General features: G+C 34.5%; 1 protein-coding gene across 1 annotated transcript in view; it reads left to right on the top strand.

Moving 5' to 3' along the window:
* CNTN5 (contactin 5) overlaps nt 1-15,253 on the top strand; it is a 784,689-nt gene extending 769,436 nt beyond the window's left edge. Inside the window, exons 22-23 of the mRNA XM_059391830.1 lie at nt 10,316-10,484; nt 14,829-15,253. Coding sequence (XP_059247813.1) covers nt 10,316-10,484; nt 14,829-14,932 — 273 coding nt within the window. The 3' untranslated portion in view covers nt 14,933-15,253. The remainder of the gene's footprint in view (nt 1-10,315; nt 10,485-14,828) is intronic.
* Nucleotides 15,254-19,204: the final 3,951 nt, after the last annotated feature.

Below are 19,204 nucleotides of genomic sequence, written 5' to 3' on the forward strand. Positions count from 1 at the left end.
TGAAAGTCATCATTTATGTGGCTTTTCAATTACCAGAAATTATAACTCAGTATTTTGTATTTAAATTGTTAATATTCTGAAGCTAAAAACTTAAGAAGTTATAAATGAAATATATTTTTAAGATAAGTAATTCCCATTAATAATATTTTAAAACACAAATTATATTATTTCTTACAGACTATAATTAGTATGGATGGCAGACATCCTTCATTACTCAAACATTCACACTGAAATCTGTTCTAATCCTTAGAGATATTGAATTTGAGCTTTTGCAGGAGGGCAGGTGACCCATTTTTTAGACCTTCCCTTTGCTCTCTTCCTTCTATACTCTTACCCAAATAACCATGTCCTTACAACTTTTCCTCTAAGGCAAATATACCTTCAATAATTAAAAGTAGCAGTATGGCCACAAATGGTCATATACCTTCCAAGAAAAACCTCATATCATTAGAACTATGGCAACCAAACTCCCAAACTGGAAGAGCAAAGTAGAAAACAAGAAAGAAATACATGAAAGCATATGGCTACCTGACAGAACCAGTCAGCATAAGGCACCTCTCAGATAATAAACCCTGAAAAATACGTGAGGTTGGGCATAGGGTTCCCAGGCAAGGTAATTCTTCTTTTTGCTCACAATTACCCCATCTATTTCTGTCACTGTTCTTCCTCTTTATATGTGGTTGTTTCCCCAGCCAGACTATATGTGACTGAAGGCAGAAACTCCTTATCATTTTATCCCCAGTGTTTCTAGAATGAATGAATAAATTATTTAATTTAACCCAGCTAGATGTATATTATGTATATATTATCAGATGTGTGTTTTTTCAGCATGGTCTTTTTGTTTGTGATCTGTCGTGGGAAAAGAACACCAGCTTGTGAGTCAGACTTTCTTTCAAATACTATATGTATAACTTTGAGCAAGTTGCTTAATCTCTCTGAGTCTCTTTTCCTTAACTTCAAAATGACAAAAATAACAATAAAATAATATCTATCATACAGATACCATATAGCTATCAGCATATAGAAGGTGTTCATTTAAAAATAACTATTATTTATTCTAATTGTTTTGGGAGAAGAATGTCTGGTTAGGTGAAATTTAACAAAAGGAACTAATCTTTGAAAGTTGCCTGCCTGTTCTACCCAAATGAAGACTGCAGAAGTTACCTTGGAATACCTTCTTGCTGGGGGCAGAATCACTAGCATGTTCCATCTTAGTTATATAAGTTAATGACAAATTAGGTACACATTGATAGAAGATTTTTTTTCTTTTTTCCCCTGAAATGGTTATACTTTCTTGTGTTCTTGAAAAGAAAGAGCTTGTTCCTAAGAAAGAAGTCTGCTGGTAACAAATGGAGTGAGACCTCAAAGCCTGTTCCTTTGCAATTAAATCTTATTCAAACTTCTGATAGGATAATCCCCAATGAGAAACCTATTGGCAGAAATGTCACAAGTAAGGGTGCCTGGGTGGCTCAGAGGGTTCAGCCTCTGCCTTCAGCTCAGGTCATGATCTCAGGGTCCTGGGATGGAGCCCCGCATCGGGCTCTCTGCCCAGGAGGGAGCCTGCTCCCCACCGCCCCCCTGCTTGCCTCTCTGCCTACATGTGATCTTTCTCTCTATGTCAAATAAATAAATAAAATCTTTTAAAAAGAAAAAGAAATGTCACAAGGAGCCCCATGAGGGAAAAAGGACTTTAGGCTGATGACTGTGGCTTAACACAGTGCTTGAATTCTCCTAGGAAAGTCTGGTTTTCACAGGATGAAACTCCTCCTGACATATGCACAAAGGGCCAGGAATGTGATTAGAAACAATAGCTGCAAATCTAAACTACAGAGATGTAACCCAGAGAACACAAGCTTGTAGTCCCCTTTTCTGAACATGACTTTGGAGAAAACTCCTCCAGTCTAGGCAAGGATCTGCACTGCATCTAAAGAGCTATACCATTTGGATGGAGGTTCACCCAAGTGGCCAAGGGTAAGCATGACATTCAGAGAGAAAAAAACCTCTTTGATTTCTACTACATCCCCCCAAACTACTGCCAGACCAAGAATGACCTAACCACTAGACCAAGAATACCAGTATAAGAGTGGACCACCTCTTAAGCTTAATAGCATATGGCAGTCACAAAAGATTGACAAAAGTAGGTACAAGTCAGTACACTATATCTTTATTCATGAGGCAATTTGAGGTAGAGGCCTTCCTGCTTAACAGGGTAAGAGAAAGCTTCCACAAGTAATTATAATATCAAAAAGAGAAGTACATTTATTTTTACTTTGTCTTAGCCAAGGTACTTTACTTTTATAAGCAAAAGAGATCACTGGAAATGTACCTGGTGTGTAGGTTTGATGTTGGGAAACTTGGAGTCAATGCCTGAGGTTTGAAATTCAAGGACTATGCATTTTACCTTTTGTATTAAGTCCAAAGTAGATGAATTCAGAAAAGTCTTCATTTATTGTTATATCATTAACCCAACTCACATCATTGTTGTATTACATCATATATATAGACTAGCTCTTTCTAGATTATGCTTTTCAGAATAGCAGTACCACATTAATTTTTTGTTTAGAATAACTTCTTTAGAAAACTCACTCTTCCCAGCTTATTAAGTAGAATTTGAAGACAGTATTGAAAATACAATTTCCTTTATGCCTAAAGATAGCTGTCCTCACAACCACCATTCTGTAAATGTCTAGATTCTCAAAGGACTCCTTCAACTCCTTATTGTCAATAACTACTTCTGACATGTCTTGATAACTCCTTAACCTTCTCATATTTCTCATTTTCATTCATCTTTACTAAATCAGGATTTTACAATGAGCTGAGATTCTCTTAAACATCTGAGACTAACCTTTAATTTAATGCATCTTTTCACTTAGTATACCTACTTAGTGACTCATAGCATCACATCTCCCTGGATGTACTGGTAAAAGCCAGTACATTTTGATATCAACTGGAATTTTTCCTGCTTTTACCTTTTGTTTCTAAATCTCAACTGATCCACAAATTTTTCTTCAACTCTGGATTTTATAGCAATATTAGATATGCATTACTAGCTGCATTTTTCTTTGTGATAAGAATTGTAATTTATAATTACATAATAATGATGTCCTCTAAAATAGTCACTCCCCTGCCAATCCTCACCAATTTACATACTTCCTCATTGCCATAAATGTGCTTTCTAATTACCTCATGTGGATGATCAGAATTCTAATTCATTACACTGCTACAGTCGAAATAAGAAGCATAAACTCTGATATAATTATCATTTTTTAAGCTGAAAGAACCTGCTGTGGGCATGCTCTGAGAAATGTTTCTGATGCCCCAAATCTTGACCAAGTACAACTCTATGCATTGCTATATCACCAAATACATTTTCTATTGCAGTGTATATCACATGTCACTGCATTACTATATGTCCCTATTACATTGTAAGTGACATGAGAGCAGGAACCATGTGGTCTTGTTCTGTTATGAATCTCCAATATATAGCAGTGTTCCTGGCCCACATGATATATCCAATAAATTATACTTATTCTTCCCTATAAGAATTTCAATGCATATAATTACTGCATGCACTAAATACTTTTAGAGAGAAGTTACTTCTCTCTTGAGACCCTGAAATAAATTTAAATCTCTGAAAGATAAAGAAAATGAAATGGAGGGACCATTTATTACCAGAATGCAAAAGGGAGGATCAAGTATAGGCATGATTTAATATATGACAAGATTGTTCTACTAAAGTTTTTTTTTTCCTTCTATGTCTGTTAGTTCAAGCTCAAAACAGATTTTAATAAGAAAAAATCTAAATTTTTATCTAGCTTTCTAAGCATCTTTTATGGTGCAATTGAAATACTGACTATTGACAATGAACAATGATGGCAAAAGAAGTCAATTTCTTTTAAACAGAAATATAGAGATTGTATTTTCTTTTATTTTGTTTGTAGGAGATTTTTTTAAATCCAGATCTATAAGTAGAAACAATATAATATAGTTCTGAAGCAGCTCTTAACTGATCATCAGAATAATAAACTTCTAACCCAATTTCTTTCTTAACTAGCCATGTGATCTTGTATAAATTGCATAACTCCTATGATCTTTGCTTTCTGATATGTAACCAAAGGATAATTTCATGTCTTTTTAAATTTATTTTACTTATTTATTTTTAATTTTGTTAGTTAGTCACCATAAAAATTCATCATTAGTTTTTATGCAGTGTTCCAAGATTCATTTTTTTTTTTATGTACAACACCCAGTGCTCCATGCAATACATGCCCTCCTTAATACACACCACCAGGCTCACCCATCTCCCCACTCTCCTCCCATCTAAAACCCTCAGTTTGTTTCTCAGAATCCACAGTCTTTCATGGTTTGTCTCCTTCTCTGATTACCCCCAATTCACTTTTCCTTTCCTTCTCATGTCCTCCATGTTATTCCTTATGTTCCACAAGTAAGTGAAGCCATATGATAATTGACTTTCTCTGCTTGACTTATTTTACTCAGCATAATCTACTCCAGTTCCATCCATGTTCATCCAACGGTTGAGTATTCATCCTTTCTGATGACTAAATAATATCCCACTGGATATATGGACCACATCTTCTTTATCCATTCTTGAAGAGCTCTTGAGATGGAAAGAGCATCTCAGCTCTTTCAAAAGTTTGGCTACTGTGGACATTGTTGTTCTGAACATTGGGGTACAGATGGCCCTTCTTTTCACTGTGTCTGTTACGTTGGGGTAAATACCCAGCTGTACAATTGCCAGGTCATAAGGTAGCTTTATTTTTAGTTTTTTGAGTAATCTCCACACTTTTCCAAAGTGGCTACACCAACTTGCATTCCCACCAACAATGGAAGAGGGTTCCCCTTTCTCCACATCCTTCCCAACATTTGTTGTTTCCTGTCATGTTAATCTTTGCCATTCTAACTGGTGTAAGATGGTATCTCAATGAGGTTTTGATTTGAATTTCCCTGCTGGCTAATGATGATAAACATTTTTTCATGTGTCTGTTAGCCATTTGTATGTCTTCTTTGCAAAAGTGTCTGTTCATGTCTTCTGCCCATTTTTTGAGATGATTATCTGTTTTTTGGGTGTTGAGTTTGAGAAGTTCTTTATAGATCTTGGATATCAGCCTTTTGTCTGTACTGTCACTTGAGAATATGTCCCATTTCGTGGGTTTCCTCTTTGTTTTGTTGGCTGTTCCCTTTGTTGTGCAGAAGCTTTTGATCTTGATGAAGTCCCAAAAGTTCATTTACACTTTTGTCTCCTTCGTCTTTGGTGACATGTCTTGAAAGAAGTTGCCGTGACTGATGTCGAAGAGGTTACTGCCTATGTTCTCCTCTAGGATTTTGATGGACTCTTGTCTCACGTTGAGGTCTTTCTTCCATTCAGAGTTTATCTTTGTGTATGGTGTAAGAGAATGGTCCAGTTTTATTCTTCTATACATAGCTGTCCAATTTTCCCAGCACCATTTATTGAAGTGACTGTCTTTTTTCCACTGTATATTGTTTTTTCTGCTTTGTTGAAGATTATTTGACCATAGAGTTGAGGAGCTGTATCTCAGCTCTATACTCTGTTCCTTGGTCTATGTGTCTGTTTTTGTGCCAGTACCATGCTGTCTTGGTGATCATAGCTTTGTAATAAAGCTTGAAATCAGGCAATCTGATGCCTCCAGCTTTTTCTTTTTCAACATTTCCTTAGAGATTTGGGGTCTCTTCTGGTTGCACACAGATTTTAGGATTATTTGTTCCAGCACTTTGTAATGCTTCTGGTATTTTGATTGGTATTACATTGAAAGTATAGATTCCTCTGGGCAGCATAGACATTTTAACAATGTTTATTCTCCCAATTAATGAGTATGGAATGGTTTTTGTGTCTTCTTCAATTTCTGTCATAAGTGTTCTGTAGTTCCTCAAGTATATATCTTTTACCTCTTTGATTAGGTTTATTCCAAGATAATCTTATGGTTTTTGGTGCTATCGTAAGTGGAACTGATTCTCTAATTTACCTTTCTACAGATCCATTGTTAGTGTATAAGAAAGCAACTGATTTCTGTTCTAGTAATTTGAGGTCACCATTATTTCTTAGTCACCATAAAATGCATCATTAGTTTTTGAGGGTGGAGTCTTTTGGGTTTTTCACATAAAGTATCAAGCCATCTGTGAAGAGAGAGAGTTTGACTTCTTCTTTGCCAATTTGAATACCTTTTGTTTCTTTTTGTTGTCTGATTGCTGTTGCTAGGACTTCTAGTACTATGATGAATAACAGTGACAAAAATGGGTAATCCTTGTCATGTTCCTGATCTCAAAGGGAAGGCTGTCAGCTTTTCCCCTTTGAGAATGATATTCACCGTGGGTTTTTCACAGATAGATTTTATGAAGTTGAGGAATATTCCCACTATCCCTATACTTTGAAGCATTTTAATTAGGAATGGATGTTGTATCTTGTCAAATGCTTTTTCTACATCAATTGAGAGGACCATGTGGCTCTTCTCTCTCCTATTATTGATTTGTTCTATCACGTTGATTGATTTACAAAAGTTGAACCACACTTGAATCCCATGGATAAATCCCACCTGGTCCTGGTGGATAATTTTTTTAACGTACTGTTGGATCCTGTTAGCTAGGATCTTTTTGAGAATCTTGGCATCCATATTCATCAGAGATATTGGTCTGGGGTCTTTGCCTAGTTTAGACATCAAGATAATGCTGGCTTGATAGAAAGAGTCTGGAAATTTTCCTTCTATTTTTAATTTTTGAAACAGATTCAGGAGAATAGGTATTATTTCCTCTTTGAATGTTTGGTAGAATTTCTTAGTATATCTGTCAGGTCCTGGAATCTTGTTTTTTGGGAAGCTTTTGATGACTACTTCAATCCCATTACTAGATATTGGTCTATTCAGGTTGTCAATTTATTCTTATTTCAGTCTTAGAAGTTTATAGGTTTCCAGGAATGCATTCATTTTATCTAGGTTGCTTAACTTATTGGCATATAACTGTTAATAATAATTTCTGATGATTATTTATATTTCCTGGGTGTTAGTCATGATCTGCCTTTTCATTCACAATTTTATTAATTTGGATCCTCTCTCTTTTGTTTTGGATTAGTTTGGCCAGTGGTTTATCAATTTTAATTATTCTTTCAAAAACAGCTTTTAGTTTTGTTGATGTGTTCTACTGTATCTCTAGTTTCTAGCTCAGTGATTTTTTGCTCTAATTTTAATTATTTCCCTTCTTGTGGGTGGGGTTGGCTTAATTTGTTGTTGGTTCTCCAGTTGTTTAGGTGTAAAGAGAGTTTGCATATTAGGGATTTTTCAATTTTTTTGACTGAGGCTTGGATGGCTATATATTTCCCCCTTACGGCCGCCTTTGCCATAACCCATAGGTGATTGACCCAAACATTCTTGAGCAGGATGGTCTTTCAGTTCCAAGTATTTGAATTCTTTCCAAACTTTTTCTTATGATTGAGTTACAGTTCAAAGCATTGTGGTCTGAGAATATGCAGGGAATAATCTTGATCTTTTGGTATCAGTTGAGACCTGATTTGTGACCCAGTGTGTGGTCTAATCTGGAGAAAGTTTCATGTGCACTTGAGAAGAATGAGTATTCTGTTGTTTTAGGGTGGAATGTTCTGTATAAATCTATGAGGTCCATCTGGTCCAATGTGTCATTCAATTTTCTTGTTTTTTATTGATTTTCTGCTTAGATTATCTGTCTATTTCTGAGAGTGATGTGTTAAGATCCCCTATAATTAACATATTCTTATCAACTTGACTCTTTATTTTGATTAACAGTTGGCTCATGTAGGTGGCTGTTCCCATGTTGGGGGCATAAACTTTTATAATTGTTAGATCTTCTTGGTGGATAAACCCTTTAAGAATGATGTAGTGTCCTTCTTTATCTCTGAGTATGGTCTTTAGCTTACAATCTAATTTATCTGATATGAGGATCACTGTCCCAGCTTTCTTTTGAGGCCCATGGGCATGAAAGATGATTCTCCAGTCCTTCACTTTCAGTCTGAATGTATCTTTAGGTTCCAAATGGGCTTCTTGTAGACAGCATATGGATGAGTCCTGTCTTTTTATCCAGTCTACAAACCTGTGCCATTTTATGGGAGCATTTAGGACATTTATGTTGAAAGTGATTGTTAAAAGATAAGTTTTTATTGTCTGTGAAGTCCTTATTTTTATAGATTGTCTATAAAGTTCTGTTCTATATCACTCTTGGGGTCTTTCTTCTTTTATAAAACCCTCTTAATATTTCTTGTAGTGCCAGCTTGGTGGTCACATAATCTTTTAGACTTTGCTGGTCTTGGAAGCTCTTTCTTTACCTCTCCATCCATTCTGAATGTCAGCCTTGTCAGATAACCTATTCTTAGCTAATGTTCTTCTCATTTAGTGCCCTGAATATGTCTTGCCAGGTGTTTCTGGCTTTCCAGGTTTCTGTGGACAGGTCTGACATTATTCTCATGGCCCCACCTCTGTACATAAGGAATCTCTTCCCCCTTAGCTACCATTAAGACATCTCTGAATTTAGAATTCAGGAATTCCATCATCACATGTCTGGGGGGTCTTTCTACCTGGGGGGTGTCCTCTCTGCCTCTAGGACATGAACACTTGTTCCATTCCCTAGATCAGGGAAATTCTCATCTAGAGTTTGTTCAATTATATCTTCTAGTCCCCTCTCTCTCTCCACCTCCTCAGGGATCTCAATAATTCTGACATTGGAACATTTCATGGTGTCATTTCCCTAATTCTGATTTCATGGTTTCTAAGCTGTTTGTTCTAGGCCTCCTCCTAGTCCTTCTTTTCTATCAGTTTCTCTTCTAGATCACAAATTCTGCATCATTTACCCTAGCTGTTAGAGTATTTAAATTAGAATGGATCTCATTGATAGCATTTTTAAGATCTGCCAGATCAGCTCTCACTTCCACCCTTAGAGATTCTATGTTGCCACTAATAGTCTTCCCCAACCTAGCTATTGTCTGGATAATTCTTACCCTGAATTCTATTTCCAACACACTGTTTATGACCACATTCAGTAGTTCTGTGGCAGAGGTCACAGTCTCTGTCTTTTTCCTCTGTTGGGTATTACTTGTCCGACTCTTTGGGTGAGAGGTCGTTGAGGGGATATATAGCTAAATATATCAACCATGATCCAAGCAAGGTAAACCCTCTGCACTATGTCGAATAGTAGAGACCAGAAGTGTATAATCTTCTGTAGAGATCCAGAAGTATAAAATCTTATATCTCAGGCTGAATTTCATGGGTGTTCAGAGTGTTCTGGTAGATATTTAGCTCAATTCAGGGGGCCAGTGGAAATAGGGTTCCCTACTCCTCTGCCACCTTGTCCCTTCTCCTTATGTCTTTTCTTTTTAAAGATATTTATTTATTTATTTATTCATTTATTTATTTAAGAGAGTGAGCAAGACAGAGAGAGCATAAGCAGGGGGAACAACAGACTGAGGGAGAACCAGGCTCCCTGCTGAGCAAGAAGCTCAATATGGGGCTTGATCCCAGGACCCCAGGGTCATGATCTGAATTGAGGGCAGATACTTAACCAACTTAGCCACCCAGGCACCCCAGGATAATCCTGTCCTAATTTGTAATTCTGAAACTGTTTGCCATGAATAGATGTTCTATTCTAGTACAATGGTTAGGTGTCAAAAAGACTTTACTTTACTTTCCAAAGCATCCAAATGCCAGTTCACAGTAAAGCAAACCACAGAACTAAGTAAAAACACTAAAATTTTAACTTTTCAGTGATTTCTTACATTGTTAAATATTTATTGTTTAAATTTTTAACAAGTTATCTTTTTAATCCTTTGAATTTGAAGATGCCGGCTTTGACTACTCCCTCAGGCTACTATTCATTTCAATAACCAAGAACAAAAGACTCAGTGATATGCCCCTTCACTACCTACTGCTCTAGTTTCATGTATCACCATCCCCCATGTCTATTCCATATCCTAATGTTATGGTTTCTTATTGCTTAGGTGTATTTTTTTTTTCATTTTCTCTTATCTTTTCCTAGAATTCTCATCCCTTTATCCAACTTTAGAACTCTACTCATACACAGATGAGGCATCACATCCCATGAAAAACCTTTCTTAACCCACAGACAGAATTAAACTCTCCTTCTTTATTTCCATAGCATCTTATGTACTTTTTCACTGTTGCATATAGCATATACATTGCATTTACTTACATATCTGTCCAAGTCATAGGCTTCCTTAGCTCAAAATATGACATAACATAGTCATTCAATAAAGATTTGGAATAATTTGAATATAAAATGTTCAAACCTCTGTTATTATTTACAGGTTTTTTATAGGCAAGAGGGGCACAGCAATAGTCAAGTTATTGAAACACAGAAACCTCAAGCAGTAGTACCACTGCCGGATGCTGGAGTCTATATTATTGAAGTTCGAGCATACAGTGAAGGAGGGGATGGGACAGCTAGTACCCAAATTAGGGTACCATCCTATTCAGGTAAGTTTTGACATAGTAAGCTTAATTTGATGACCACCAACAATGTTAAATAGTGTAAATCTCACAAAAAAATAATATGATGAATTGCATGGATGAAAACTTTGTAAAGGTCCTACTTCTCACTCTGATTTCCATACCATCCTCCAATTAATAAGAAGATGTCTCAAGAAGCAACTTGCTGGCCATTTGGGCTTTGCAATATTGCTTTTAAATTGCCAGTTCACTGTTTTAACATACTTATTTCTCAATTACCTTGATTACTTTTATCATTAGATAATGGAGAATGAGGTGTATGAGGTATAGAAAAGCTTAAAAGAAATGCTCCTTAAAATTAAACTTGGATCATCTTTATTGATTTCAAAGTAAATTATAAACTCTATTGAGTATCATTTTTTTGTTTTTCAGGTTTATTGAGATATAATTGACATGTAACATTTTGTAGATTTAAGGTATACAACTTGTTGATTTAATATATTTATGCACTGCAAAATTACCACCATAGCATTAGCTAATGCCTTTATCATGCCATATAACTGCCATTTCCTTTTGTAGTGAGAACATTTAAAATTTACTCCATGCACAACTTTCAAGTGTGTACTATAGTATTTTTAACTATAATCACAATGCTGTACATTAGATCACTGGAACTTATTTGTGTCTCATTGTTTTTATTATCAGTATTAAAAATTTATAGCTTTTACTAAGCCCTTACTATGTGTTAGGATTGGTCATAAGTCTTACTGGTCATGTCTTATACATCATTTTATTTAGTCTTAGTAATAATTATATGAGGTCAATAGCACTATTCATATTTTACAGAGAAAATTTAAATAACTTGCCTAAGACCACACTAAGTAGAAGAACTAGGATTTGGAACCAAGTACACTTATCTCTAAGGCCACGTATCTTCACCACTACCATCATTATTACATCAGCAAAGAAATTAAAGGAAGAGAAATTTTATAAATTTAGAAATGAGTAATCATTTCACTGAAGTAGTAAAAAAAATTAATAAAGTATGCAGTTATCTTATTAAGAAAATATCAGGTAATTTCCCTAAATCCTTGATTAAAATGTTTAATGTGCAATTAATTAATGGGAAATTATGAGCACTATTTATTGAATAATTATTCTCAAGAAGAATTGTCACCTAAAGGGAAATATTCAGTGATATCCTGTAGGATACTACATGTGGCTTTGTTGCATTTAACTTATTTATCAATTTGGATTAAGACCAGAGGTATTGCATATGATTTTTTTTTTAATTCCACGAAGTGGGATAGAAGGCAAATACAAGGAAGAAAATAATTAGACTGAAGCTTTGAGGAAAAGTCATTTACATAATATTTGATAAGTAAATTCTTACATAAAATACAAGATGAGATAAAGAATATTATTGGGACAGTTCATAAAATCTGAATAATTTCTATAGATTAGATAACATATATATCAATAATTATCTTTTCTTTAAAAAATGTACTGTGGTTATATAAGAAAATGTCTTATTTTTAGGAACTATACATTAAAAGTATTTAGGGGCTAATGTATATCATATCTTCAACTTACTTTCAAATGGCTCAGGACATCAAAAACTAAGGATGTACTGTGTGATGACTAACATAACATAATTTTAAAAAATGGATCAGGAAAAATGTATGTATTTATAGAGAGAATAATAGCACAACAATGATGAAACAAACATTTAAGGAATCTGGATATATTCTTTGCTCTGTTTTACAACTTTTGGTTCATCTAAAATTATTTCAAAATGAAAAGTTAAAAATTTTAAAAAAAGACAAGATACATGAAATCTGACATTTTTCAGAAATTTAGGTGAAAAGACCTAAGAATTTAAATACAGTGTGGCCACAGTAAAATTTAATACACTTTATGATTCATTTATAAAAGTATAACTTCAAAAGCAAGAGAGATAATAATGTCTCTACATTGATTACTACAATTGAACTGTTCAGATGTGGGTGTTAAATTTTCAAGAGCACCTTGAAAGACTAAAGATTATTTCTGAAAAGTGAAAAGATGACAACTCTCTGCTTGCATCATAAGTCTTACATTTCTAAAAGCAATGATATAATGAGCATTTACTGACCCTGATCATGTTCTTGGCATTACGCTAGGTATTTTTCATATATTATCTTCTTTTATCCTTCTAGTAAACTTCTAAGTATTCTATTATTCTCTGACTCCCCAAGGTTCCTGTCAACTCTAAGACAACCAGATTGTAAAGTATCATCTGGACAATATCAACCCCAAGTATGAAAGTACTTATAAAAACATTGATTCTCCCATTGTATTACAACTTCTATTCCATGAAAAATGAATTGTCAACTTTTATGATTTAGTTAAAAATATATAGCTAGTGCAGCCCATTTTCTGAGTTTTAATAAAATGAAAATTCATTGTCTATCTCAGACCTATAGAAAATGAGCAACAATTGGTTTCATTCTTATCATTTCCAAAAACCAAAAGCCTTAAGAAGTTCAAGGGCTCGCTCAAGTAAAATAGCTAGTTAGTTTTGCAGCTGGAACTAGAACTTAGTCCAGTGTTGATGTTTGTGTTTTGTTTTGATTTGCTATACCAAAATAACGTTTTTGGTTTGAGCTATAGTCTACTTTGCATTCTAAAAGTGAGATGATTTTGTAAAGGTGTTGTGTTAGTCAATTTAACAAGGACTCAGCCACTCTCAAATAAATAGAAAAGATGTTTTCACAGTTTGTATTACATACCACTCCAGTGAAGCTTTGTCATCAGGCCTTTCTTGTGGTTCACATGAGGCCTAGCACTTCGCAATAATTCCTTTTGTACAAGGTGAAATACATGTTACATTCTCCAATATGTTGATTAAAGTTCTATTAGTGCCTTAAATATGGGCATTTTCTAAGAAAAGATTTGCTGTTGCCTATATGTGTGTGTGTTACCAAAAAAATGATACCCCAGCTCTTAAATAAATATCTGAAAAAAATGTGGACACTATTTCCATAACAAAAATCATAACCAGATCCCAATAACACTCAACTCTTGCCAGAGAAGGTAACTTGACAGAACGATGATGCCAAAAACTTGGTAGTACCTTATTTTATGTCTAATCTATCAGTAAGGTTTTAATTAAGGCCAATTATAAGAACATCTGTTTCCACTAATCCCATCTTGATGACTGTAAGCAAGTTCTAGTATCTAAGCTCAGGGAAATAAAAATGGTACTTACTGCATGGAAATGATGTGAGCCTTGAATAAGATGATATGTATAAAGGGCTCATCACAGTGCACTGCATATAGTAAATGTTCATTAAATATCAATCATGATGACAATACTTCAGACTTCTGACTTGAGGAACCGATAAGTTAGGTCTAAGGGTAGTACTTAGTTCACGTGGAGTTTGTTATGTGGAACTATCAAAACTACTTCAAACTAATCCATTCAGATCAGTGTGTTTAATGAAACAACCACCTTAATACATTAACTGCATAAAATAATTTGTTTCCAAAAGGAAGAATTTCTCCTGGGTATAATATAGGTAAGAGTAATGAAAGACGGATCTCTTGCCTTTGCCAAGTTTGGTATGAGAATTTAGAATTTAAGCCTGCTCAACCAAAACAATCAAGTCAGTGGAGAACCCATAAATAAATAAAATAAGTTAAATACTTTTGTTATTATCAAACTCAAGCACTGACTGAAGTAATTAAATTATGAATTCTATTCCTGTCTCATGTTGATGTCTTTTATCTATTTTGAGTTTATCTTTGTGTACAGTGTAAGAGAATGGTCAAGCTTCATTCTACATATAGCTGTCCAGTTTTCCCAGCACCATTTATTGAAGAGACTATCTTTTTTCCACTGTATATTTTTTCCTGTTTTATCAAAGATTATTTGACCATAGAGTTGAGGGTCCATATCTGGGCTCTCTACTCTGTTGTATGAATTCTATTGACACAAACTTTTGCTAACTATTCTTGTTCCCTTTTTTAACAATAAATAAAATATAAATAAATATAAATATAAATAAATAAAATATACTATTTTATTGTTCATACCTACCTGGAATTTGGGATGCTTTCTAGCAGTGCATCATTGGTGAAAATTAAACTAAATTTCAGAGTAGAGGTGTTTTTCAGACATGACATAGCTTGTAAGACAGTATTCCACATAGAATTCTGCCTTCCATATAATTTTTGGGAGCCCCATACCTTGTCTTTTTTTATAAGCACACCCTCATCAGAAACAAACCCATGTGCACTCCTTTGTCTTACAAACCTAAAAACAACTCTCTCCTAGCTCAAGCAAAATCAAAATAATTTGCTGCATTTAATACTTCTCTATTTTCACAGGTGGGAAAATCACTAGTGCCCAGTCGACCCTCCATACACTCTCCCCATCTTCATCATCGGTAACATTGCTCTTGGCATTGATGATTCCCTCAACCTCTTGGTGAAAACTACAGACTTACCTTGCTTTGCTTTGCTTTAGCCTGAATATAGCAGTGAATAGAGTGTAGTGTAAGTGGAGACACAGGACCCTGAGATGAGCTTTAAACACTTGGGACTACACATGGTGCACTTACAGGAGGTTGGGGGGAATATTACTTAACCACCAGGTTTCTCTTTGGTTTTGTAAATGGAGAGGGCAGTTCTTGGTCCAATAAAATATGCAGATTGTATGTAATGAATTTTTTGTAAGCAAAGGTAATTTCTGTCAAATGTATTCTTTACTTTTTTAATATGTTGGAATTTGATTTTATATCTGATGACCCTGAGTGTGTGCCATCTATTTGTTAAGTAAGTTGTCTCTAGCAGATATGTTTCAAACACAAATACAAAACGGAGAATGAAAAGTTTGCTAAAAGATTCTGAGTCTACTGTTTTTCATTTTCCCTTTGGCTAACTATCCTAATTGACAAAATGGTAGAAGATATGAAAAAAAAAAATACTTCAGTTGTGTAATCCATTATAGAATAAGTACACAAAAGTGTTTTTTTGAAAAATATTATGTTACCTCGTAGTGAATTAGCAAATTTGTCAATATATTATTCTACATATATCCCTAGAACAAGTTATTAGGATAGGGAATAAGCCATTTACATAGTGCAAGGTAAATAGAAAGCAAGTCCCAATGAATTTAAGTGCTGTTTTTCATTAATTACTATGTTATCTAATAATTGCAATAGCTACACATATAACAAATGCTGATTTTTAATAACAAAAGATTAAAGTCACTACAAAAAAAAATATGGCCACTAGAAACTGTAGTCACTGATATGCTGCCAAGGGTGCTAACTTGAAAACAAAATGAATACAGGACAGAACTTTCCCATTTCCCACCTACTGTCCAAATAGATGTTGAATTAAATCCAATTTTTTTTAATTGCCAACAGTTTTAAAGACAATGGAAATCCACTGTGCAAATAATAATGCATACATATATAGTCTGTGAGTTAAAATGTTTCAAGCCAACAAATAAATTTTGATTCTTTAAACACTTCCATGCATCACATACCACTTACAAAATGTTACCAACCATTAAAATAAAAGGGACTTATTGAATAAATTGATTTTTTAATTAAGCTCTGGAAACATGGCCTCACTACAGAGCCTTAACTAGCCATACACTGCTTGGGAAATGTTCCCCGTTTTTTATTTTGGGGAGTCACCATGAACCAAAGTGACTTTAGATAGTTGGATATTGAAGTGAAAGTTTTCTACTTGATAGTATATAGAAGTTCCAACTGTCAGAGTTCACATAACATCCAGGAAGATGCCTGAAGGGATAGTTAATGCAAAGTCAAATGCCAAAAAAAGAGCTTGGAGAAACTAGTTTTAAAGATGATGTTAATATGAAAACAAAGAGTAGTCTCTTTTCTTTTATAAAATGTAACCTGTTAGTTTTGTTTGTAGCATCCTTAACAGCAAGAAAAATGAAGCAATATTTAACTATTACTGCTGGATCTAGAGATTAATCCCTATAGAATCCAGATATATTGGAATTTCTGTTCTGAATATCTAAAAGATTGGTTTCAGAGATACAGAACAACTATTTAAGTTGGCTACTCATTCTGTTTGGGAGAAATGAACAAGAAGGGAGTCCTTTTAGGACTATTTTTAGTTTACAGATTATTTTAGTAAATTACTACAGATGGTGAATATTGAAGCCTGTGAATGATAACAACCAAGTGGCCTTCTTTGAGCACCTCCTTTGGGGTGGGAGAGGCTGGACTTTGCAGATAGAGAGATATGAACTATTTAGCAGGCAAAATATGAACTCTCATGACTATGGGTTAGCTTGCAGAAGCAAATTACACATCAGAAAAAAAAAGATACAGCAAGAATATAAAAGAATAGACAACTTTTACTTAATACTGTAAATCATTTTATTTGTTTTTCATGGTGTTTTATACTAGATTTAGTGAAAGACTTTTAAAAATCAAGTCATTACTGAAACCCTTATAAAAACAAAACTCAATAAAATGTCAATACATGACAAATTCAAATTAACAAAGATTCCCAACTAGCTGATGGATGGTATATCTGATAGAATATTTACATGTAGAATGTCTGATGTATTCTTACAGGAATCAGAGATAAGGGATGTTTTTACTCAATCTGCATAGAATATGTATTTTGCATCATAAACCTATAAAAAAAGTTTTAAATGATTATGTACTTATCTATTACATACTTGTTCCTTTATGGAAAGCAGAACAGCATTCCTTATCAAGGTACTTAATTTTTCAGCTGCAGTACTAAGTGAGCTTTTTCTCGGATGGTATAGTAACCACACAGTCTTAAATTACAAAAGAGACTGTATTTTTATATAATGTCAATTGAATTTTGAAGGAAAAAAAACACTTCTCCTAATCAAAAATTTCATGAAAAGTGAATGTTTTGCATATCTAAATAAAGGTACTGTGGACTTCATGTCAAACCATTAAATATATTGTATACAATCTGTATATATACTATATGTAATGGTATATATCATGTGGAAGACACAGTCAGATAATAGTTCTGTGTACTGTTCTTGTAACATTAGATCTTTTTAATAAATAATTCTCTTTTTATTGACTTTTATCTTCTCTCCTGTCAGCTACATGAATGACTTTAATTCATGCAGACCACAGTATGATCATAATTATGGTAGAGTTTTCATGCTGAAAATATCACAATGTTAGTACTTTGCATGCTCTTGTGATTTTAGGTTGAAAAATCTCCATAGATATCTTTTTTGGTTTCAATTCAAAAAGTGGAAACCATGTCAAAGAAGAAAAAACAAATGGGATAAATTTAGGGTTAGACACATGATTTACTTCTTCCAGGAAATGAGACCATCAATGAGTTTTATAAAGAGTTTACTAAATGCATAATTATGTTTTATTAGAAACAGTCTGTCCCAATCTATCCTAGATATGATTCTTATAGAGTTAGTCATCCTTTGTGCTCCCTTAGCACCATGTATAAATTTCTGTTACATCAGCAATCACATGATTTTACAATGATTTGTTTATGAATGGAAGTGAATGCTTCACCTCCACTCTCTAGGCTATGGATCCACCAAGAGAGAATATATTATATTCATCTAAGGATTTCTCTCATCTTTACATAGCAGAGTATGTAGGACATATCAAGTGAACAATTTTTTATCTTTATTTATTTTTTATTTTTTTAAAAACATATAATGTATTTTTATCCCCAGGGGTACAGGTCTGTGAATCGCCAGGTTTACATACTTCACAGCACTCACCATAGCACATACCTTCCCCAATGTCCATAACCCCACCCCCCTCTCTTAACCCCCCTCCCCCCAGAAACCCTCAGTTTGTTTTGTGAGATTAAGAGTCACTTATGGTTTGTCTCCCTCCCAATCCCATCTTGTTTTATTTATTCTTCTACACCCTAACCCTACATGGTGCATCTCCACTTCCTCATATCAGAGAGATCATATGATAGTTGTTTCTCTCCGATTGACTTATTTCACTAAGCGTGATACCCTCTAGTTCCATCCACATTGTTGCAAATGGCAAGATTTCATTTCTTTTGATGGCTGCATAGTATTCCATTATATATATATACCACATCTTCTTTATCCATTCATCTGTTGATGGACATCTAGGTTCTTTCCATAGTTTGGCTATTGTAGACATTGCTGCTACAAACATTCAGGTGCACGTGCTTCTTCAGATCACTATGTTTGTATCTTTAGGGTAAATACCCAGTAGTGCAATTGCTGGGTCATAGGGTAGTTCTATTTTTAACTTTTTGAGGAACCTCCATGCTGTTTTCCAGAGTGGTTGCACCAGCTTGCATCCCCACCAACAGTGTGGGAGGGTTCCCCTTTCTACGCATCCTTGCCAGCATCTGTCATTTCCTGACTTGTTAATTTTAGCCATTCTGACTGGTGTGAGTTGATATCTCATTGTGGGTTTGATTTGTATTTCCGTGATGCCGAGTGGTATGGGGCACATTTTCATGTGTCTGTGGGCCATCTGGATGTCTTCTTTGCAGAAATGTCTGTTCATGTCCTCTGCCTATTTCTTGATTGGATTATTTGTTCTTCGGGTGTTGAGTTTGCTAAGGTCCTTATAGATTTTGGACACTAGCCCTTTATGTGATATGTCATTTGCAAATATCTCCTCCCATTCTGTCAGTTGTCTTTTGGTTTTGTTAACTGTTTCCTTAGCTGTGCAAAAGCTTTTGATCTTGATAAAATCCCA

Source organism: Mustela nigripes, chromosome 1, assembly GCF_022355385.1.
Source record: "Mustela nigripes isolate SB6536 chromosome 1, MUSNIG.SB6536, whole genome shotgun sequence".
Lineage (NCBI taxonomy): Eukaryota > Metazoa > Chordata > Mammalia > Carnivora > Mustelidae > Mustela > Mustela nigripes.